General features: G+C 40.4%; 1 protein-coding gene across 1 annotated transcript; it reads right to left on the reverse strand.

The window, feature by feature from the left end:
- Nucleotides 1–1,594: 1,594 nt before the first annotated feature.
- TRAF6 (TNF receptor associated factor 6) lies at nt 1,595–23,372 on the reverse strand. The gene is made up of 7 exons (XM_055549323.1): nt 23,145–23,372; nt 15,420–15,740; nt 11,056–11,206; nt 9,998–10,156; nt 8,553–8,624; nt 4,617–4,694; nt 1,595–3,291 (listed from the first exon to the last, which is right to left on the reverse strand). The coding sequence occupies exons 2-7, from the start codon at nt 15,716–15,718 to the stop codon at nt 2,422–2,424; spliced, it is 1,629 nt and encodes a 542-aa protein (XP_055405298.1). The 5' UTR covers nt 15,719–15,740; nt 23,145–23,372; the 3' UTR covers nt 1,595–2,421.
- Nucleotides 23,373–23,896: the final 524 nt, after the last annotated feature.

The raw sequence follows: 23,896 nt of genomic DNA on the forward strand, positions 1-23,896 counted from the left end.
AACAACTGGAATTGCGAGGAGGAGGAAAAAGCTTCAAAACTATTGCTTATTTTTCATTTCCTCAAGGCACTGCACTGCTTAGGTATTTATGGAACTGGGTATCACAAAAACACCTGATGGTATTTCACACAAAACAATGAGAATTTAATTGAGGCAAAACAAGAATAGCAGTTGCTGAATTAAGGAAAGATATTTCAAAATCTTAAGTTAGAAAAATCTAATAATTAAGAACATTTCCTGGTCATCAAAGACTTGAGGATTCCCTGGGCAAAGGAAAGACAGCAACTGCTCCCCTCTGATGAGGTGATACTCTACCCACATGCATGCTCTTAGTTTATCTAAGACTTACGGTATAAAAACAGTAACGAAGGACAATTTTATAATTCTATACCTGCCACAAAAACTAATTGCTAGAGATCATCCAATGTGTTAGTCCATCATCAGGGGAAAAAAATCCTCAATTTTCATCCTATTTCAGGGCTTCCCAGGTAGCGCAGTGGTATAGAATCCACCTGCCAATGCAATAGACACAGAAGACCTGGGTTCAATGAGTCAGGAAGATCCCTTGCAGAAGGAAATGGCAACCCACTCCAGTATTCTTGCCCGGGAAATCCCATGGACAGAGGAGCCTGGTGGACTACCCTCCATGGGGTCACAAAGAGTTGGCCACAGCTGAGCGGCTGCACACACATGCATTTAGTGCCCCCTATCATTCTGCAGAATAGCTAGAAACGGTCATTGCTGCAACAGCTAAAGGACAGGTTAGAAAAACACACACACCAAACTACCAGTCAGCATGCTGACTTGTTTTCTAATAACAAAGGGTATGACCTGCAGCAAGTTTCATTGAACACTGGGCTGGATGTCTCTGGGAAAAGAAGAAATTATTTTTAACAATGTCCAAAAATTAATGTTAAAGGGGTAATAAAACAGATACACAGCACAGATACTTGTAGGTCAGCTGGGTCCAAACCAGCATGTTTCAGAGTGGAACTGGAGGATTGAAAAATGAAAGGAAGAGATCCACTTTCCAGCTGAGTTTTGATTCTGAGTTGGAGTCAACAAAACCTCCTACTATGTGGAAAGACAGTCTGATCACTACTCTTATCCCACATTCACAAGGAATGACGAGTATATAGTAAGTGGCCGGTTTATTACAAAATGCCAAATGTTGGGAGTTTAGAAAAATTGTTCCAATTAAAAGGAGACCCTAAATTGATACTAAATTAAAGTACTACGTCAGCAAAAAATAAACCAATTTTTCTACTGGCAAAATCTTTTGTAATTATTGTCAACATTCTGCTGGTTAGAACTTCATTTCTTAAAACAGAATTTTATAGTTGACACGGACCTTAGAAACATCTAATCCAATTCCTTCAGGGAAACCTGAAGCTAGGATAAGTGAGGTAAAAACCTGTTTTTGTTTCGATTTAAGGCTCCCAAGTTAGTAGAAAAAAAATAATATAACCAAAGCAGGAAATGACTCACCTCAGTACCTAATGCACAGACATGCTTTTAATAGAAATTTGACCAGGAAGCTTTTAAATATTATTTCCTTTTTTGTTAGGGTTGAATGTTTTGTGGCAACATGTAACTATTTTTTTTTCTTTGAGAAAAGGACATGTTTATTGTAGAAAAAAATGTAAAACGGGTAAGCTGCACAAAGAAGAAAATAAGTCATCAAAAAATGGTAGTAGCTTTCCTTCAGGCTTTCTTTTACCTATGCAACAGGAACAACTTTATTTGTTTAGATGTACCTTGACAGGTACTTATTTTTGGACAACAATCACAGCAACAGCAGTGTTCAAAAGAGCTGAAAATTTCTTGGCTCAAATAGCTTTTCTCACCACCAATGAGCCACCACACTGGCAGACTAGGTGAGACATTTAAACTTTCTCTGTTGGTGATTACGTGTGTGTGTGTCTCCTTGTTCTAGAGCACTAGGTAACAAAGAATCATGGAGGGGCTGTGGAATTCACTCTGCCTGGAAAAGACAAAAAGGGACTTATAGCCTAACACCTAGCAGCTGGTTTTTACATGGTTCTCAGAGTTCTAACTCTGGAGAAATGCTTCTTTGTAGCCTAAAGGAAATAATAAGCAAGGTAAAATGAAACAACTTTAAGGAGAATTATTTGACAGACAACACAGTAGTATTTAATAAGTAAGGTTATATTTATGGTTTAAACTAGTGCCTGAATATCCTTAATAACACCCTGGAGGAAAAACCAGGGTGAATGAGAACTTAAGCTTCCCAAGGATTATGGCTCAAATCCCCTGAAATCTATAGGAAGTCAAATAAAATTCACTGGTGAGTATTATATCTTTCCCATTGTTTTTTGTTTGTTTGTACATTATTATTGAGAACAGGGTAAGTTTGCTGCAGATGTTTTTTCTGTTGTTTCTTGAACAAATCAGGGGATGCTATACCCCTGAGTCAGTACTCCGTGGCTGAAAACCCTCCCTCCGAAGACTGCCCATGTCGAAGCGGGTGGAGACCTCACAGCGTACTAATAACGTGTCATCCTTGATGAAGGTTCTTTGTCTGAGGGCTTCCAGATGCATAAAAGTCACGTAGCCAAAACCCTTGGGGTTCCGGGGGATGGTGGGTCTCTGAAAGGCCAGGAGCTCTGGTTTGGCGTCCATTATTTCTTCGTGGTTTTGCCTCACAGCTGCTTCAGACTGGTCAAGGATGGTAAGGCGTATTGTCCCCTGGAAGGGCCACGGCAGGTGGCTGTCGTACTCCCCTTGCATCGTGTGGACAAAGAGCGATATGTAGTTGGCGCAGCGCTGTGCGCTCGGCAGCTGCAGGTGCAGCCGCATGCACAGTTTGTAGCCGGGTTTGCCTGTGTAGAATCCGGGGCTGTGAATGACAACAGGCTTTTCCTCTTCTTGCGATTTCAAGTGCATCCCAAAGTTGCCAATCTTCCAGATGTAAATCCCATTGCACTGCTGTGCTTCTATTTCAGCAACTTTGTCTTCAAGGGTTCGAATAGTTCGCTTGAGCTCATTTACATACATGCTCTGGGTTTCCATTTTTGCAGTCAGTTCCCGGATTTGATGGTCTTGTCTTACAAGGCGACCCTCTAACTGTTGAATGGTTTCTTGGAAATTGTGGACTTCTGAGTGACGCCCAGAGGAAGGCCGGGTGGGAGGCACAGAGTCATACGGAGGCATGGTACATTGAGGCACAGGAGCTACCGCGAGGCTTAAAGTCTGAACAGCTTGGGCCATCATTCTCATATGCGACTGGGTATTCTCTTGCAGGTGGCGTGCCAAGTGATTCCTCTGCATCTGAAAATCAAGCACAGGCCTCAGGTAGGGAACAGAGATGTGAGGACTAGGAAAGGGACCTAGCCAAGTCAAATAAAAGGTTCTGAAGTCACATCATCACTCTCCTCAGTCCCCTACAACCTTCTTTGACTGCATCAGATTCTCCATCCAGAGAAATGATCTTGCCTCTTCATTCCCTGAAAAACTGAGAGGCTATCTGCTGAATATTCATTCAGGTTTCACTCAGACAAACCTCCCTCCCACTTGTAAAAGTATCAGGATCTATGCCCATCCTTCTCTTTGGACTCAGAGCTGACCCTCCTCTTGTCCTAGCTTAATGCTTCACCTGGGCTCCAAGTGGCATCCATCCCTTTTCACCTCCTCAGGAGGTTTTGCTTAGCCATCTCCTTTCTCCTTTATCTTCAAACATTCTCTCCTCTTAACCATTCCCCTCAGAACAGATTTATTAAAGTCTTTCCTGTTATAAAAAACCAGGGTGTGGGGGGAGCAACCCCTTTATTGATCTTGTATCTCCCTCAAGCTAATACCATTTTCTTCCTCTTCCTTTTATAACCAAGAGCCATCCACCTACACTGTCTCCAACCCCACACTTATTTTTACAAATCTACTGCAAACTGGAATCTTCCCTGTCTTCCTACTTTTCTAAGGTCATCAAGAATAGTCTAATTGTTATATGAAAAAAGGATAATATACCAATTCTATTGTGAGGGTAATTCAAGTACATTATAGAAAGAAAGTATAGATGATCAAAAAGAAAATAAGCTACCTGTTATCTCACCTACCATGATCATTTTGATACATTTTCTTTAAGTCTTTCTCTCTATGAACACAAGCAATAGAGGATCTTCCCTCAAGTGTAATCATACTATACACTATTTGCTCATTTAATTTTAAGTTATTAAATGCATACTTACTATAAAAAAAAAAATTCAGATATAAAGGCACAGCAGAAACGCCAAAGTGTACTCACGTTCTCCAGAAAGAGAGACAATGCTGTCTCTCAGGTATTTGACAAAACTGATCACCAGGTCTTAAAACTCATGTCAGAGATCATAACAATCCTTACTCCTTGCCTGTTTGACCAGCGTCTGAGACTGTCCATTCATGGCTCCTTTCCTGATCTACTTCTCTTTCCAGTACACTCCGTGCAATCCCAATCACACCTCCCACTGTCATCACCAACTACTTCCCCAATTTCTCTTTGGAGCTAAAGACCACATAAACAATGTGTCAGCCATCTCCAATTCCACTGTTATCCTCTACCACACTATATAACTTAATTTTCTTGATCTATATTTGAGAATTAAAAAAAAAAAACAACTTACCTTTTCATGGCAACCAAAAGCACTGAACGTGCATGGGACTGGGGCTGTAGGGCAGTCTAGATCATAGTGATTGGGCATCTGAAAACCAAAACAGAGGCTGAAAAGCGTTCTTCCCTGCCTTTCATATTCTAGTTTGACAAGAGCATACTCAAAATACAGAATAACACTTCATCTAAACAAAATTATATTGTCTATGGCTGCTTTTGTTACAATGGCTGAGCTGAACAGTTGAAACAGAAACCAGTCAGCCCACAAAGATTAAAATGATATTTACTTCCAAAAGTCACAGAGAAAGGAAATATCAACATCTCATACTGTGCCCCCAAATCACTCAAAATTCATTTCGAGAACATGAGTTTATTCCTATTGTTGGCGAACTGCCACCCTCTAGCGGCATTTTAAAGAAAAAGCACCTTCTGATGTCATCCACAATGCAACTAGAACTCTCACTGAGGTCCATGCCACTGATTCAGTTCAGTTCAGTTCAGTCGCTCACTCCTGTCTCTTTGCGACCCCATGGACTGGAGCACACCAGGCTTCTTTGTCCTTCACTATTTTCCACAGTTTGCTCAAACTCATGTCTATTGAGTTGGTGATGCCATCCAACCATCTTGTATTCTGTCGTCCCCTTCTCCTCCTGCCCTCAATCTTTCCCAGCATCAGGGTCTTTTCTAATGAGTCAGCTCTTTGCATCAGGTGGCCAAAGTATTGGAGCTTCAGCTTCAGCATCAGTCCTTCCAATGAATATTCAGGGTTGATTTCCTTTAGGATTGACTGGCTTGATCTCCTTGCAGTCCAAGGGACTCTCAAGAGTCTTCTCCAACACCACAGTTCAAAGGCATCAATTCTTTGGTGCTCAGCCTTCTTTATGGTCCAGCTCTCAGGCCCGTGATGAGGGACCAGTAAACTGTCTGCGTCAGAGCCACTGACTGCACCCTGTACTTCCCTCATGACCACCTTTCATAGCTTCTTAGCTTCTGTTAACCTGCGCATACTCTGACTACAATGGGGAGACTCAGGTGTTAGAAGACACTTTAAGCACCTAAGTTTTAAAGAAAGTATCAGCTTTTATTTTGGGGACTCCAAAACACATTCTTTAAGTTAAGATTCATTACACAGAATTATGTTTTTTGAAAGTGGTATGAAATTTCCTCTAAAAATTTAGTTTAGCTATAATCTCAGATGACCTAAGAATATACCGGGCTGCACCTAATGGAAGTTTTTGGCTCAATTCTCACTTATGACTTCAGTAATACTGCTATGTTATTTGTATTTGTCTGTTTTACAAGATTGTTGTTTCTTGCAGTGACCAAATATGTAACTAAATCACCAATGAAAATGATGAAGACTAGGCCAACTTGAACTGGAGGAGGAAATGGCAACCTATATGACCCTTCAGAAACAACATCAGAGCTCATTTATTCTAACCCTTCATTTCACATAATCTGTAACAGTGGTCAGCAAAATTGTCTCTGAAGGGTCATGGAGTAAATATTTTCAGCCTTGTAAGCCCTACGGAGCCCGTCATGTGCGTGTGTATGAAGTCGCTTCAGTTGTGTCTGACTCTGTGCGACCCTATGGATCGCAGCCCACCAGGCTCCTCTGTCTGTCCAATTCTCCTGGTAAGAATACTGGAGTGGGTGGCCATGCCCTCCTCCAGAGAATCTTTCCAACCCAGGGATCGAGCCCAGGTCTCGTATGCCTCCTGTATTGCGAGGCAGGTTCTTTACAGCTTCATCTAGGAAGCCCCCTGGACTCCGTCACAGTACTCAACTCTCCCACTGCAGTACAAAACCAGCCATATACAAGACATAAACGCATAGGCAGGGCTGTGTTCCAATGAAACTTATTTTAAAAAGCAGGTAGCAATCAGATTTAGCTGGTGGGCTGATTTACTAATCCCTAACTTAGAATGTCAACTTTTTTATCAGAGATCAATGTGCAAGACAATGGCACAGTCAGAGTCAAAATGTACGTTTTTTGACTCTAAACCTAGCGTTTTTTCCTACATTAAGTTTTACTTCTGCTAGGTTTTAGATGTCCTTTCCTTCAAACATCAAAACAAGGCAAAAAAGAAAAACCAGGTAGGTGAGAGTTCATAGCAAAAAGAAGTTTAACACCTTCAAATTAAGGCCCTGTTGGAAAAAAAAACTAAAGGACTCTGTTAACAGATGAATGGAAAAATTTAGTTGAGGGACAGGTTTTGCTTTTCCTACTTAGTAAGGTAATCAATTATGATCTCTGGGTTTGCAGATTTCATGGGTGTATAAATATTTAGTGACTAATATTCATATTCTGTGGGTAAACTCTCCAAATGTCAGAAGATAGCAACCAGATGGAATTTTCCTTTCTCTATTAATAATAAAAATGAATAGTTTTCTATTACAACTACTTCTGATGATGCCCCATCAGGGGTCTACAGACAACTGAACAGAGGGGCTACAGATCCTGGAAATCTCCCAACACGCCTCAGGGGCCATGGCAATAAATAACGTTCTGCTACAGACTTGTGTCCTTCTATTTCTTCTTTTTCAAGTGGTTTCTGGATACCTAAGATCCTTATTTCACAATCTAAAGATGTATTTCTTATCAAGTTTTCTGTTCCTTAAATGGGCATTTTTAATTATTTTTATCTAAAAATTACTTGGCTTTGTTTAGAACTTTTATGAATATACATAAACAGATATTTTGTTAACGATTTAGGAATTTTAAGTACTTATGACTGAGTACTTTGTTCTTTCTGAAAGTATTGGATCAATATATCTGAAAAAAAACTTAAGTTTTCTAAAAAATTGAAATATAGTGGATTTACAATATTATATTAGTTTCAAGTATATAGCAAAGTGATTCAGTTACATATATATTTATATTTTTGGATTACTTTCCATTGTAGGTTGCTACCAGATACTGCACATAGTTCCCCACTGTGCTATGTATATACCTGTTGCTTATCTATTTTATGTATAGTAGTTTGTATCTGTTAATTCAATACACCTAATTTATCTTTCCCCACTTTTTTTTTTCTTCTGTAACCCTAAGTTTGTTTTTTTATCTCTGGTCTATTTTTTTGTACATAGATTCACTTGCATCATTTCTTGGATTCCTTATGTAAGTGTTAACATATAACATTCGTCTTTCTCTGTCTGACTTACTTCACTTAGTAGGATGTTCCCTAGGTGCATCCATGCTGCTGCAAATGGCAGTACTCCATTCTTTTCTATGGCTGTTGTTGTCATGGTTCAGTCGTTCAGACTCTTTGCGACCCCATGGACTGAGTGATAGTCTAACGTCTATATACATATACCACATCTTCTTACACCAATCTGTTGATGGGCATTTAGTCTGTTTCTAAGTCTTGCCTATTGTAAATCATGTAGCTATGAACACTGGGGTGCATGAACCTTTGCTTTCTTTTTTTGTGCTCCACTGTGTGGCTTGCGGGATCTTAGTTCCCCCAACCAAGAACTGAATCCAGACCCTTGGCAGTGAAAGTGTGGAGTCCTAACCACTGGACTGCCAGGAATTCCCCATGCACCTTTTCAAATTAAGACTTTTCATCTTTGGGGGGATATATGCCCATGAGTAAGATTACTAGATCATATGGTAGTTCTACTTTTATTTTTTTAAGGAACCTCCATACTGTTTTCCACAGTGGCTACACCAATTTACATTCTCACCAACAGTGTAGGAGGGTTCCTTTTTCCCTACACCCTCTCCAGAATTTACCATTTGTAGACTTTTAAATGACAGCCATTCGGACTGGTGTGAGAGGACAACTGATTGTGACTCTGATTTGCATTTAAAACTCACCAAGTTTTAATTCTTCTCCAATCTGCATTCATTTTGCCTTATTGATTTAAATTTTCAATTAAAGACGTAATTTACTTCTTTAATCTATTTATGGAAATATTGGTTTATGAAAGAGAATCACTATACCTGTTCTCTGATGAGCATGGTATTGCAGTATTCACAGATGACATTTGCCAAAGGACAGTTCTGCTCATGAATCTAAATTTTATTGGTGAAATATAAGAAAAAACGTGAGAAAATCTGAAAAGGTAAAAACAACCTATTTTTATAAAAAGAAATATTTTTCACTATGAATAAATTAGGGACACTGGTATGTGTAAAATAAAAATGTGAGAATAATCTATAATGGTTATTTTCTCTCCCTTCGCCAGTGAAGAAATGAGATTCATCTCACCCTCCAGCTCTTTGAGAGAATATGATAGTATGCAAAAGAGAATCTTTTAAATCACTTTTTGAAAACCTGATTAAAAGTTATAGAGCATCTGTGACTGTTTGGACATCATTCATCAATACTATAATTCTCCAAAGACCTCTTTTCAGAAATTTCCAGTAGCAGCAAGATGATTTAATTAAAACTCTTATCAGGAGGGTAAAGAACAGATGCATAATTGGGGCAGGTTGCCTAGGTTCTTGAAGGCCCCAGAAAAATGAGTCTTGTTTTCTAGAATACAATAAATTTAAGAAATAACTAACCCTCCTGGTTAGGCCCATTTTTAAAGTTTAAGAAGACACCAATTGGCTGTAATTATGCCTCAGACTTCACTGTTTTTAGCAAGTTAGCTGACACTGAATAATTAATCAACTTAATAAGCGTAATACACTTGATCTCATAAGTAGGGACATAACCAAGATGAATCTCCAAGAAATAAAGTCTAAGGAAATACCTTGATAGTAAAAAGAACATAAATTGTACATACATTATTTTAGTAAAAAGGACATAGGATGGGGATACAGGACCTAGGATCTCTGTGCTGGCCTTCCCATTGATAATATTCATATAAAATCACTTAATCTGTCTATAAATGGAAAAAATGTTCTATCATCATGATGCTGTCAGGTGCCATGGAGTTTCTTTTAAAAAATAAACATTTTAATTGAAGTATAAGTACAGAAAAGTGAATTCATTGTATGTGTACAGCTCAATGAATTATCACCAAAGAAGCATACTTTGTGGGATGTAATCTCAAAGTTTCAACAATTCATTCTCTTTTTTAAAGAGAAAAATGTAAGTCTTATACAGTAATTATTTGTCTCTAATCCAAAACTGGTTATTAAAATTCACATAGGGAAACAGATCAGCACATACTTTCCTAGAAGATTTTGTTACTTGTATATCTTCTACAGTGGTTAAGGAGCAGAAATAATGCTTTCTAAGAAACAGACGAAAATATAAACCCTACATTCATTTACTAAAATGGTTTACTTAACTTACTTTCTTAAAACTCAGTCTTCTCACAATTGATAACACAGACTCAGGACTAGATTAACATCTTCATCTCTGCTAACTCCTTCCACTGTACATTAAAAAAATAAAACAGTAGTTGAATCAACAAATCCAACTTAGTACATACCTCTTTATCTTCAAATGCCATTGATACAGCACAGTTTTCACAAGGAACCTGTCTCCTTGGACACTCCTTGAGAATATGAATATTAAGATGGCATTTCTGAAAGGGACGCTGGCATTGCGGACAACTCATAAGAGCAAACTCACAGTGTGCTTGATGCTCCTAATGAAGAAAAATAAATAAGCAGTATTTGCCAGTCCTTGAGAAATTTCCTAAATATATTCTAAGAATATACTGTTCTCTTCTATAGATTTGGCTACTGAACCTGCTTTCTGTAGTACACACCACAGAACCACAATATGAAGGCTTTAATAGATTTTTTTTCAAATAATGGTTGTGAATTGAAAGTTATACAAAGGACTTGACTTTTCAGGTTCATTTATCTAATTAGGGAAGAGAGTTGAAAAGAAGTAGATTTTCTCATCATCAATTTAGTGCTGTGTCCAAAAGGCCACTCTTTCAAAAGGAGCTAAGGGGGTAAGTTATACGTATATTTTAAATGCTTAATTTCAAATGGAACTTAAGTGATATTTAATTTCTCATAAAAACCACCACACTAAGGATTAACCTAAAAACAAATTCTTTTATCTGGTGGCTTCAGTTCATCTTAAGCTATAGGAGAACTCCATTTAGTTCAAAATAAAATGAATAATTTAGAAAACCAGAGAAAAAAGTATGATGAGGGTGCTAAGATGATGACTACGTGGGGCTTGTTGCTTATTTCAAAATGAGAGAAATGAAGCTATGGGATTAAAACGTGACACATTTAAAACGCTCTTCAGTTTCACTGCAGATAAAGTTCACCCAAAAAACTTTTAGAAGAATACTGATTTATTTTTTTATTATTACAGGGTGTAAAGCCAGAGTAGATGGAAAAAGAAATTTCTGGCTTCTACTTATATTTATACTCAATAATGAAAGGGTTGGTATTAATTCAGCAAGAATTTACTAGCCAATCACTATATGCTAAACAGTGGCAATATCCAGATGGACAAAGCGAAGTCCCTGTTCTCCAGGAACTTCTTGCATAAACGCACATGGCTAGAAAATAACTTTAATACCTCAAGATGCCTCAGTTCCATCTTGTGCAAACAACCTTCATTTGGACATTTCACCATCAGCGAAAGAATCTCTCGTTTTGCAAAATTGTCAGGAAATAGTTGGTTTTCCAGCAGTATTTCATTGTCAACTGGACATTTGTGACCTGCATCCCTAAAAGAAACAAATACATTATTTAGTAGATTTAAAACATTCACCTTAGAAAATACAAAACAATAATACATCACATATAAATTCTTCATATATTATTTCCTATAGAAAATAAACACATTGTATTGTATAATATCACCAAAATAAACTGTCCTTTTATGGACAGTTTATGAACCAGTCTTGCCTGTGTTCTGACAGAGCCATTTAACATACTAGGGAGATGTAACTAAATATATGCTGCTCAGAATACACTAATAACATGTCTACAGTTATTAGTCATAAGTAAAAATTACACCCATTAGCAGTAACCCCGAGAGGCCACATTTTTAAGGTTTACTCTGGAAGTCATCAACACTGGCTCATGGACAAACCAGTTTCTTATATCTTTGTGTCATGGGTACAATGCAGTTGGGAGTTAGAAGGACCTCTACGTCCTGCTTCCCCATGGTTTATTCCATCCAATTATGGGAAAAACTATCCCCAAGAAGCTTGGGTGTCTGTCATGCCCCTTTCACTTGGGGATGTTTCAATCTTCACTCGCAAAATGTGGCAGGTCAGGGAGGCTACAGCGCGTCCTTCACTCAGACACTGGTTGTGCACTTCCTATGTGTGAACAACGGTGGTGGTTCCTGTGGAGGTAAAGGTACTGAAAATAAGCTGTGCTGTCAAACGTCCCAGAACTAGAAATGGTGTGACATAGTGTTTACAGGGCCTCTCTCACATTGCATGATGTTATTATTACACTGTCAAATATTTTTTTGAGAAGCAGGGACATAAACAAATTTACTGAAATATATTCCCCAAACCTAGATGATTGGGTGTTTAAGAGAAAGAAGAATCTTTCAAAGTGAACTGGAAATCATTATCCACTGCATAAGCAATCACTCCAAAAGAATATGAAATTGGATTGAGATGTCTTTTGATGCTCTGAATGATTATACCGACGAGAAATTCCTGAGCCATTCCTTAAGAACATTAAAGTTAAAGTTAGTGGTCATTTCTAGTTTAGAAGGAGATAGAAAAAAAGAAAAAGGGCCTCGACTTCCTTTTGTGGGTTTTACTTCCTTTTCAGATCACTGTTCCACTACTTTCATGAATATCTTGCTATTAAAAACCTGCTAAAGATTAGTTACCTTCCTGGGCATGGGTGAAATACTGTACACCTACAGAAAAAGCAACAATTCACAATGTGGTCTTGATTCAATCTAAATATAATATAAATTGAAAATCACTATAAACAGAAGAAAAAAGAAAAGGTAAGCCTTTAACAGTCTCACGTATGCCCTAAACCAGTGGTCTCAGCTGGGGCACCTCTGAGCCCCCAGGGACATCTGGCACTGTCTGGAGACGCTCCGGTTCTCACAACTGCAGGAGTGGGCCTATTTTCACCACCCAGTGAGCAGAGGTCAAGGACGCAGTTAAGCATCCTATACCACCCAGGACATTCTTCCACAACTAAGAACCATCTGGCTCAAACTGCTGATAGTGTGGAGGGTGAGAATACCAACCCTAAAGAGGCATTGGCAATTCACCACTGGTTAACAAATTTTTCTCCAAAACTGAAGTGAGACACATGCTCCCTTTTAATTTAAATTAAGCCAATTCCCAAGTATGATGCTGCTGCTGCTAAGTCAGTTCAGTCGTGTCTGACTCTGTGCAACCCCATAGATGGCAGCCCACCAGGCTCCCCCGTCCCTAGGATTCTCCAGGCAAGAACACTGGAGTGGGTTGCCATTTCCTTCTCCAATGCATGAAAGTGAAAAGTGAAAGTGAAGTTGCTCAGTCGTGTTGGACTCTTGGCGACCCCATGGACTGCAGCCCACCAGGCTCCTCCGTCCATGGGATTCTCCAGGCAAGAGTACTGGAGTGGGTTGCCATTGCCTTCTCCGAGTACGGATGAGGTTACCACAAATTCAAATTTTATAGAAAAGTCTAGCTAGACTCATAAGAGAAAAAAGGGGATTCAAATAAATAAAATCAGAATGAAAGAGGAGACATTACAACTGATACCACAGATGCAGAGAGATTCATGTGAACAAGTATATGGCGGCAAATTTGACAACCTAAAAGAAATGGATAAATTCCAAGAAACATACAACCTCCAAGACTGAATCATAAAGAAACAGAAAATCTGAACAGACTAGATTACCGGTAAGGACAGTGAATCAGTAATCAAAAACCTTCCAACAAACAAAAGTCTAGAAGCAGATGGTTTTACTAGTGAATGCCATCAAACATTTAAAGGAGAATACCAATCCTTTTCAAACTCTTCCAAAAAAAAACAGAAGAGGAAAGAACATTTCCAAACTCCTTTTATAAGGCAAGCGTTACCCTGACACCAAACCAGACAAGGGATGCCACAAGAAAAAAATAATTTATTTAAAAGTCAAAAGAAAAGCTTACAAGATGAGTGAATGCCCAGATAACCTACTTATAAATGATCTCACCAATATAAGTAGATGCTTATTAATTGAAGAACCTAAAATTCCTCTAGTTCTTCCATTTTTTGGTCTTGTACAGAACTCCTAAAAATGTTCCCATCTACTTTTGAATAACAGTAAAATACATCTATTTCTTAGGAGATGAATTTTATTCCTTTGTGGAAATCCCAAATACTTTTATTCAGCTGAAGCAGTCATGACTTACTGAGCACCTACTACGTATCAGCACTTAGGAAATATCAAGAAATAAAGTTCTCAATCCCTGCTGTCAAGGAGCTTATCTTCCAGGGGGGCAAGCAGACAAAAAGCACACAAATTATCTACATTTTTAAAGATGAAAAATGCTGAAGAAAAAAAGTACTTAAGGGAGAAAGGGAGTATGGGGAGATGAGGCGGAAGGCATGCTGTGGTATAAACAGGGAGGCCAGGGTACCTACAAGAAGGTGAGATTGAGAGGTACTTAGGAGTAAACTGCATTGACTAAGCACTTAGCTGGTAAGATGCAGAGAGAACAGCTATAGCCAACTACACAAGCAAGAGCATACTTGGCCAATTCAAGGAACAGAAAAGAGCGAACAGGTAGAGGGAATGGGAGCCTAACAGAAAGGTGGTCAGATATGACTTAGTGACAGAACTAAGGTCTTACAAGGGCTCTGGCGTGTACTGCCAGATGACGGGCTGCAATGCTTGGAGCAGAGATAACATCATCTTATGTATCTCACGAGGTTTGCTCTGGCTGCTGTATCGAGAACAGTCTGGAAGCAGGCAAGGGCAGCAGCAGGGCAGCCTGCGAGAGCTGATGGGGATTCAGCAGGGTGGTGGCAGTGAGGAGACATTGAATGCTGGCAGAACCATCGATCAGTGTTGCTTAGTCAAAGTCACATCCGACTCTGCAACCCCATGGACTTCAGCCTGCCAGCCTCCTCTGTCCCAACAATACGGGACTGGGTTGCCATTTCTTTCTCCAGGGGATCTTCTCATTTTAGGATCGAACTCAAGTCTCCTGTATCTCCTGCACTGGCATGCAGATTCTTTATCACTGAGCCATCAAGGAAGCCCTGTTGAGCAATACCTTAGGTGAAAGTGAAAGTCACTCAGTCATGTCCGACTCTTTGTGACCCCATGGACTATAGAGTCCATGGAATTCTCCAGGTCAGAATAGTGGAGTGGGTAGCCTTTCCCTTCTCCAAGGGATCTTCCCAACCCAGGGATTGAACCCAGGTCTCACGCATTGCAGGTAGAGTCTTTACCAGCTGAACCACAAGAGAAGCCCCCTGCATTGGCATATGGATTCTTTATCACTGAGCCACCAGGGAAGTCCCATCAATCAATACCTTAAAAGAACTGGTTATTTTACAGTGGTCCATAGGCTTCAGGTAGCAGACAAAAACGTAATGTGGCTAAAACGAGAATAATGATTACTTATAGAGTCAGCATTATTTGTACCGCCGAGACAATCATATTCTAGCTGCATCAGCATTTAAAGTATTTTATATTATTTTCTTAAAGCTTCAAGACACACTCCAGACTGTAATACAACTGCTTTAAGTAGAAGGAGCTACTTATTGTTTATTTATCTAATAGTCAAAGAGGGAAGGAGATAGTAATTACCTTTCATGCTACAGTAAGAATTGGAATAAGAATGTAAATTTCTCAGTTTTCTGTCCACTGTTCTTTTCCCTGAGGCAGCTTTTTATAAATGTGTAAGATTATTCTGCGTAATAATGCTCCATTTGGTTGTTACAGCATTTGATTCATTCTTTACGCTCACGTACCTTATTGATTTGATGATGCAGGCTTTGCAGAACCTATGGCCGCAAGGTGTCTGCACCGCTTCCCGCAAAGCCATCAAGCAAATGGGGCACTCGTACTTGCTTTCCAGGGGTGGGTCAAATTCCACGTCGTACCCCTGGATCTCTTCCATGAAAGAGCTGGAGAGAGTCACCGTGCTGGCCGTCCCACCCACACTGTCGTCTTTCGCTGCAGTCCCACAGGAGCTGGCGGCCATGGCGGCGCAGCAGTCGCTCTCGGACTGGCTGGATCCACAGCTGTTTTCACAGTGTAGCAGACTCATAGTAACGTGATCATCAACTGCTCTGTAGACACAGCAAGGAAAAAAATCCCTTAACATATATTCTCACACACACGTATATATCATAGCTATCTGTGCCAGCCACCTTTTAGTGGATATATTAATACATCAGCTATGCTAATATCATTTACAGAAAACTTTCAAAGTTTTTTTTAGCTTTGCTTCATAAACGTACTATTTTTTAAGTTAAGAAATTCGTGAGCTTGTAGAAAGCCGGAATAAGGTTAACAGAAGAAAAATACCTCAGTTGTAATAATTAGCATAATTATCTGTTTAAATGTCTGTTTTCTATGACTGGAGTTTCAAGAATATTTGTTTCCTCAGTACTTAGCACGAGCTCTTTCACCCATCAGGTGTTCATAAAGCAGCTGAAATGAACTTAGTTATGCTGCTCGAGTTCCTTCAAGTATTCAGAGTGGAAGGCAACGGTATGACGGGCAGGCAGTGCAAAGAAGACCAGTGCACGTGGGATCAGAGGATCGTGAGAAACTATTAGCTATGTGATTTAGGGCGATGTAACCATTTGGATCTCAGTTTCCTCCTCTAGACCTAATATTCTTTTGGGTACAGCTGACCCGTGAACAACTTGGTGTAAGGGGTGCCAACCCACACACGATAAAAAATCCAAATTGGCCCTTTGTTCTCAGAGTTCCACATTCTTGAAGTCAACAACCACAGATCCTGTACTGGGGAAAAAAAAAAAAAAAGCATATAAGTGGACCTGTGCAGTTCAAACCTGTGTTGTTCAAGGGGTCAACTGTACCTCCAAATGTTCAGTGTGGCAATTTCTATTACGCAGGAAGAACAGCATTAAAAAAGCATATTATTTGTACATCCCCGTACCCTCAGTCAAGTGACTATGTTTCATTATTAATGACTGGAAAAAAAAATGAGGTTTTGTTTGCCTATGGAAAACTATGGCTCTCATGGGTAGGTAGGATGCTTTCAAATTCAAACCATTACTGGAATTTACAAGTTAACAAGTTAAGGTCTAAAAGCAATTCACAGCCTAGTTAACCAGGTCCCTCCTGTAGATAATTACATTGAAGGAAAATTCTGTGTATGTGCCAGATATACAGCTGACCCTTGAACAACATGCGGGTTAGGGGTGCTGACTCCCACGCAGGTAAAAATCCACATACAACTTTATGGTCTGTGTCTATACCCACTTATTCAACCAACCTCTGATGACATAATGCTGTAGTATTTATTGGGAAAAAATCCACCTATAAGTGAATTCATGCAGTTCAAACCTGTGTTCAAGTATCAACCAGAGTTCTAGAAAACAGAATGTAACTCTCCAGCCAATGTTGTAGACAATGTATCCTCAGCCTGTCTCAGTTCAGTTCAGTTCAGTCACTCAGTCGTGTTCGACTCTTTGTGACCCCATGAATCGCAGCACGCCAGGCCTCCCTGTCCATCACCAACTCCCGGAGTTCACCCAGACTCATGTCCATCGAGTCAGTGATGCCATCCAGCCATCTCATCCTCTGTCGTCCCCTTCTCCTCCTGCCCCCAATCCCTCCCAGCATCAGAGTCTTTTCCAATGAGTCAGCTCTTCGCATGAGGTGGCCAAAGTACTGGAGTTTCAGCTTTAGCATCAGTCCTTCCAAAGAACACCCAGGGCTGATCTCCTTCAGAATGGACTGGTTGGATCTCCTTGCAGTCCAAGGGACTCTCAAGAGTCTTCTTCAACACCACAGTTCAAAAGCATCAATTCTTCGGCACTCAGCCTTCTTTACAGTCCAACTCTCACATCCATATATGACCACAGGAAAAACCATAGCCTTGACTAGACGGACCTTTGTTGGCAAAGTGATGTCTCTGCTTTTGAATATGCTATCTAGGTTGGTCATAACTTTCCTTCCAAGGAGTAAGTGTCTTTTAATTTCATGGCTGCAGTCACCATCTGCAGTGATTTTGGAGCCCAGAAAAATAAAGTCTGACACTGTTTCCACTGTTTCTCCATCTATTTCCCATGAAGTGATGGGACCAGATGCCATGATCTTCATTTTCTGAATGTTGAGCTTTAAGCCAACTTTTTCACTCTCCACTTTCACTTTCATCAAGAGGCTTTTTAGTTCCTCTTTACTTTCTGCCATAAGGGTGGTGTCATCTGCATATCTGAGGTTATTGATATTTCTCCTGGCAATCTTGATTCCAGCTTGTGTTTCTTCTAGTCCAGCGTTTCTCATGATGTACTCTGCATATAAGTTAAATAAGCAGGGTGACAATATACAGCCTTGACGTACTCCTTTTCCTATTTGGAACCAGTCTGTTGTTCCATGTCCAGTTCTAACTGTTGCTTCCTGACCTGCATACAGATTTCTCAAGAGGCAGGTCAGGTGGTCTGGTATTCCCGTCTCTTTCAGAATTTTCCACAGTTTATTGTGATCCACACAGTCAAAGGCTTTGGCATAGTCAATAAAGCAGAAATAGATGTTTTTCTGGAACTCTCTTGCTTTTTCCATGATCCAGCGGATGTTGGCAATTTGATCTCTGGTTCCTCTGCCTTTTCTAAAACCAGCTTGAACATTAGGAAGTTCATGGTTCACGTATTGCTGAAGCCTGGCTTGGAGAATTTTGAGCATTACTTTACTAGCGTGTGAGATGAGTGCAATTGTGCGGTAGTTTGAGCATTCTTTGGCATTGCCTTTCTTTGGGATTGGAATGAAAACTGACCTTTTCCAGTCCTGTGGCCACTGCTGAGTTTTCCAACTTTGCTGGCATATTGAGTGCAGCACTTTCACAGCATCATCTTTCAGGATTTGGAATAGCTCAACTGGAATTCCATCACCTCCACTAGCTTTGTTCGTAATGATGCTTTCTAAGGCCCACTTGACTTCACATTCCAGGATGTCTGGCTCTAGGTCAGTGATCACACCATCATGATTGTCTGGGTCATGAAAATCTTTTTTGTACAGTTCTTCTGTGTATTCTTGCCACCTCTTCTTAATATCTTCTGCTTCTGTTAGGTCCATACCATTTCTGTCCTTTATTGAGCCTATCTTTGCATGAAACGTCCCCTTGGTATCTCTAATTTTCTTGAAGAGATCCCTAGTCTTTCCCATTCTGTTGTTTTCCTCTATTTCTTTGCATTGATCGCTGAGGAAGGCTTTCTTATCTCTTCTTGCTATTCTTTGGAACTCTGCATTCAGATGCTTATATCTTTCCTTTTCTCCTTTGCTTTTTGCTTCTCTTCTTTTCACAGCTATGTGTAAGGCCTCCCCAGACAGCCATTTTGCTTTTTTGCATTTCTTTTCCATGGAGATGGTCTTGATCCCTGTCTCCTGTACAATGTCACAAACCTCATTCCATAGTTCATCAGGCACTCTATCAGATCTAATCCCTTAAATCTATTTCTCACTTCCATTGTCTCATTTCTATAGAAAAATCCTGTCTGCCACCATGACCAACAGTGGATTAAGACAGTAATCCTCAATCTTTTTACCATGATAGAGATCTTTATTTTCCTTCTCAGAAATACTGAGAACCATTTGATGAGCACCTACAAAGGATGAGACAATATTCTGGCTGGAGAGGCAATACCATGAAGTGGTGAAAAGCTTAGGTGCTAGAATTGGATGATGTGAGTTTAACTTCTGTCTCCACTATTTGGTGTATGCCCTGGGCAAATTACATAACCTTTCTGTGCTTCAGTTTCCTCATCTGTAAATGGGGATAACAAAAGAATCCACCTTAGACTTTGATTAAGTGTATTAATATGTGCAAAACACTTAGAACTGTGCTTGGAAGTAAAGTGAGTTATCCTGTGTGACTCCATAAGAGTTATTTTATTTAACAATTTCATTGTTCCCCCTTGTCAAAGGGAAAACTCTGAATCTTTAAAAGGCTAAGCAACTTGCCAAGGATTAACCAACTAATAAGAAACAGTTAGGATCAGAACTCAAGACCACCTGACCCCAGAACCTGTGCAATTCGTACTAGCCTATAGTTGTCTATATTTTGACAACTTTGTCTATCAAGCTGTATTAAAACTCTTTCCAATTATTTTTATGACACTAGACTAAGATGCTGACAACAGCTTCTATTAAATATGAGCTGTTTAATGAAACATGAGCTGTCCAGTGCTATTAGGTTGGGTTGATAGAATTCTAAAAAATCAGTAAAGAAAGGCTGATGCTTTGTTTCATTTTTTTAGTTTTGATATAATATTTTCAAAGAGTTAAAAACAGTTCAAGAATCCTTGTTATAGGTAATGCAGACTCCCAGGGAAGGCTGTACAAGTAGATGAGAAGAAAGGAAAGGCAAGATAATGGAAACGAACAGAATTAGTCTTTACACCTGTGCTCCAGGAGGGGATAAAAGGCCCCTGTTACACCCTCCAAATCTGAGGACAGATGATACTGTGATGCATACTAGGGTTTATATCCTTTGTTTTTTTATTTCCCCGTATACATTTTTGTTGGAGAAGGAAATGGCAACCCACTCCAGTATTCTTCCCTGGAGAATCCCATGAACAGAGGAGCCTGGCAGGCTACAGTCCATGGGGTCTCAAGAGTTGGACACAACTTAGCAACTAAACACACACACATATACATTTTTGTGCTTAATTACCACTTTAGGTAAATTTCTTAGAAGTAGAATTATTAGCTCAGGTATATAACTTTTTATGATTTCTTATAGAGGATGCTGGTTATCCAACATGAGCTACATTTTGATACACAATATCAAAGGCTTTCTAATTCCTACTCCCAAGAGTAGATTAAGTATGTGAGAACACATTTTATATACCTTTGACAATTCCATGTATAGTTACTTTTTGAAACTTTATTCATTTTTTTAAAGTAAAATCACTTTTGAGAAATTAATGTTTGTTTGGTTATACAGCATGTATCAAAGCACTAGCCAGAAGACAAAAGCAAAAGTCATTGAGCCAAGTCTACTTTTTCTGCCCAAATGTCCAGTTAAAATTTAGTTTATTGGATAGTCTATATACTGCCCTCTTGCTGTCCAGTTCAAAAAACTTGAAGGTCTTTAGGTTGAACGAGACCTTTTATAGTAAATATGTTACTAAGAAAATCTGTCCAGTCAGTCACAATTCCTTAAAAGGAATTCCACTGTGGGAATGCAGTGTTAAGACATGAAAGTGAGCATGTCTTAAAAATCTAATTGCCACTACTTTTCAAGCTTTTAAGAAGTAATACAGAAGCTTTATACCTTTCAAATAAATTTTAGGTAGTCACTGTGTCTACAGGATATAGTCCCATGTAACTATACTGCAAAGGGAAAATTAAGCTAAAGCAGTATTTTAAGTGCCATTCAGTATTTTTAGGTTTACTCTTTCTTTCTGGCAAGTTAAAACAATTCTTCCCTTTGATTTTCGGGATTGTGATGACTTAAATGAAAATCATTTTCCTAACTACAATGAGTAACTGTTTTAATTAACACCAATGAAAAAAATAGTGCTTACAGTCAGCTACAGAAGTGAATGGAAGATGACCTGGCAACCAACTAGAAACTATTATGTTCTATTAGTTTTTTTTTTAACCTCACATGGTGCCTCAGGTATCCACTGCATGAGATGCTACAGAGGCAGGCTTGGCTTTTCATAAGCTAAAATAGAGTTAACAGATATTCTTACTTGCAAATAAACATTTCTTACAGCCTCTTTTCTATTCTAACATTTAGAATTCATGGGGCTTTCTACATTAATTAGCAGAAGAGACAGTACAAAGTTCATGGTTCCTTAGTAGGTTAAGAGTTTCATGACTAATTCCCTCTTTGTGAACCTAGTAAGCACTGCATTAATTAAATATTGTAGGATGTATCCACTGCCAACTTATTTTGACTGCAAAATGAATATTGAAAATAGCCTTATAAGAAATCATAGCTTACATTCCCCTATTAGCATGGGTGTGTATAGTAGTCTAAAGAGTAAACTGTTAAATATCTTGTGGGAGGGGGAGTAGGGTTATGCACAAAAATTTGTTTCTGTAAGATCTACAGATGCTAGGAAGAGAAACCCACCAAGCTAAAGAAATCAACGTTATATCTTGAAATGGTCAATTTTAAGTCAATGGAAATTCGTTCATAGCTAAACATGTAACTCACATAAAGTAAAACTGTGTTAATACAAAACACTGAGAAATCACCTCTAATTTGCTCTTAGCTTTAGAAACAAGAACTATTTATTAGGTTTTTAAAATATATTCCTAAAATTGCAAAGACCTGCAAAAGTGTTGCAATGGCCAAGAAGTGCGGGCCAAAAGAGTCAACTGCTATCCCGTATTCTTGAATACAAATTTGAGGGGCATTCCCCTTTCTAGGCACTATTTGTTCTCCTCCAGGAGGCAAAGATTTGAACAACTTCTTTCAAAATCTAAGAGGCCACAAATTTATCAGGTATTCAAATCTGTCACAGAAAAGCCCTCAAGTTACAATTCTGAAACACTGTGCTGTATGCAGCGCGTGCAGGTTCAAACTGATTTTCACATCGGCAGCCAAGTGCCTGAGACACAGTCGTTCCTTGAGTCATGAAAGGGGCCACAACGTCCTCACTCCACCCCCAGCCTTAAGATCAGAAAAGCCCCTTCTCCCTTCCCTAGCATTCACAAGTGGATGGATAAAGCGCCTGTGGCCAGATTCTCAAGGCCAACACTCAGAAAGTTTTTCTTGTTTCTATGCCTGTGTACAGCAAGGCATTTAGTAGTAAATTACTCTCCCGAGAAACCAGAGAAAACACGCAGATATTACAGGTTCAAGCCGCTAAAACTTGTAGGTACTTTCTGTTCACTCAAGACAGTCCTAACTCTCAGCTGGAGTTCCCCTGAAGCCAAATACTAGGAACAGCTTTATCAACCCAGCGTCTGGAACAATCGCTAGAACTCCCAAGTGCAGGCGCGGGGGAGGAAACATTCGTGTCAGCTGAATAAAAAAAAAAAAAGCTTGCTGCCTGGGAAGTCTACCGAGTTCAACATGGAGCCTCAAAATAGCTTTCCCATGACAGTGACAGAGGGAGTCGCTACGAACTTAAGAGGGATTTTTTTTTTTTTTTTTTTTTAAGCTGCTAACATCCGAGCGACGGGAAAATCCAGGAGACGATTTCCTCTTCTGGGAAGGGAATGCGCGGAGTGGGGCAGGTCGGGCGGAGGAAGCTGGCGCGCGACTCCCGCTGGGGCTTGGAGTGACTCGGGGAGGAGGTGCCCGCAGGCCGGCGAAGCAGAGGGGACAGGGGGCGGGGTCCCCAACCTGTAGGAGCCCAGGGGAGAGGAGGCGGCGTCCCCAGCCCTTGGGAAGCGAGGGGACAGGAGCGGCATCCCCAACCCGTCAGAAGCCAGGGGACAGGGGCAGCGACCCCAACCCGTGGGAAGCGAGAGGAGAGAAGGAGAGGTCCCAGCTCGTGCGGAGCGAGGCCGCGACCTCTAAGAGCCGTCAGAAGACTCACCGTTCGGGTTCGCTGGGCCGCCGACTCCACCCGGCCGCACGACTCCGCTCGGCCAAGGCGCCAGAAGAGGAAGGCGCCGCGCTCCGCGCCGAAGTGGCCGGAAAGCCAGTCTCCTAACTTGAAGTCCGCCACTGCTGCGTCCCTTGGGCGCCCGGAGCCCGAGCCCCAGAGGTGGACACCCCTACTTCCGCCTTCTCTGCTCGCAGGAGGAGCGACGGGCGGGGAGCGGGCGGGGAGGAGATAGAGGGGCCGAGCCGCGCGGGGGCGTCCCCTGGCGGCGGTCCTCCACGCGTGCGCGCTGTGGCGCAGGCGCGAGGCGGTCAGTCTAGCGCTCTCCCGCTGTGCTTCTGTCCGCTTCTGTCCCTCGGTGGTGGGAATCCCACCTGGGTTCTTTACACCACAGTCCTGAACTTGTGTGTGTGTGTGTGTGTGTTCCTGAACTGGTGTGTGTGTGTACTGGTGTGTGTGTGTATAGCAGCAATAGCAGTAATTCCACACTGTTCTTCCACACTGTTCTTATAGCTTACCTATCCAAGCAGGAGAGAAATCCCAACTCAACGAGATCACTCGACTTTTGAGAATCCTTAAATCCTTCCCCAACTCCAGCGGACTTGCCAAGGAAGTTGCCATCAAAAGTAGAACCCTCTTATCACCTTCCCCTTCAACCAGTCCAGGGGAGTCAAACCCGTGTATTTAAATATTTTTTTGAAACTTCTGCCAAGCACATCATCTCTTTGTCTGTCACTGTCAAA

This window comes from Bubalus kerabau, chromosome 15 (genome assembly GCF_029407905.1).
Source record: "Bubalus kerabau isolate K-KA32 ecotype Philippines breed swamp buffalo chromosome 15, PCC_UOA_SB_1v2, whole genome shotgun sequence".
Taxonomy (NCBI): Eukaryota; Metazoa; Chordata; class Mammalia; order Artiodactyla; family Bovidae; genus Bubalus; species Bubalus kerabau.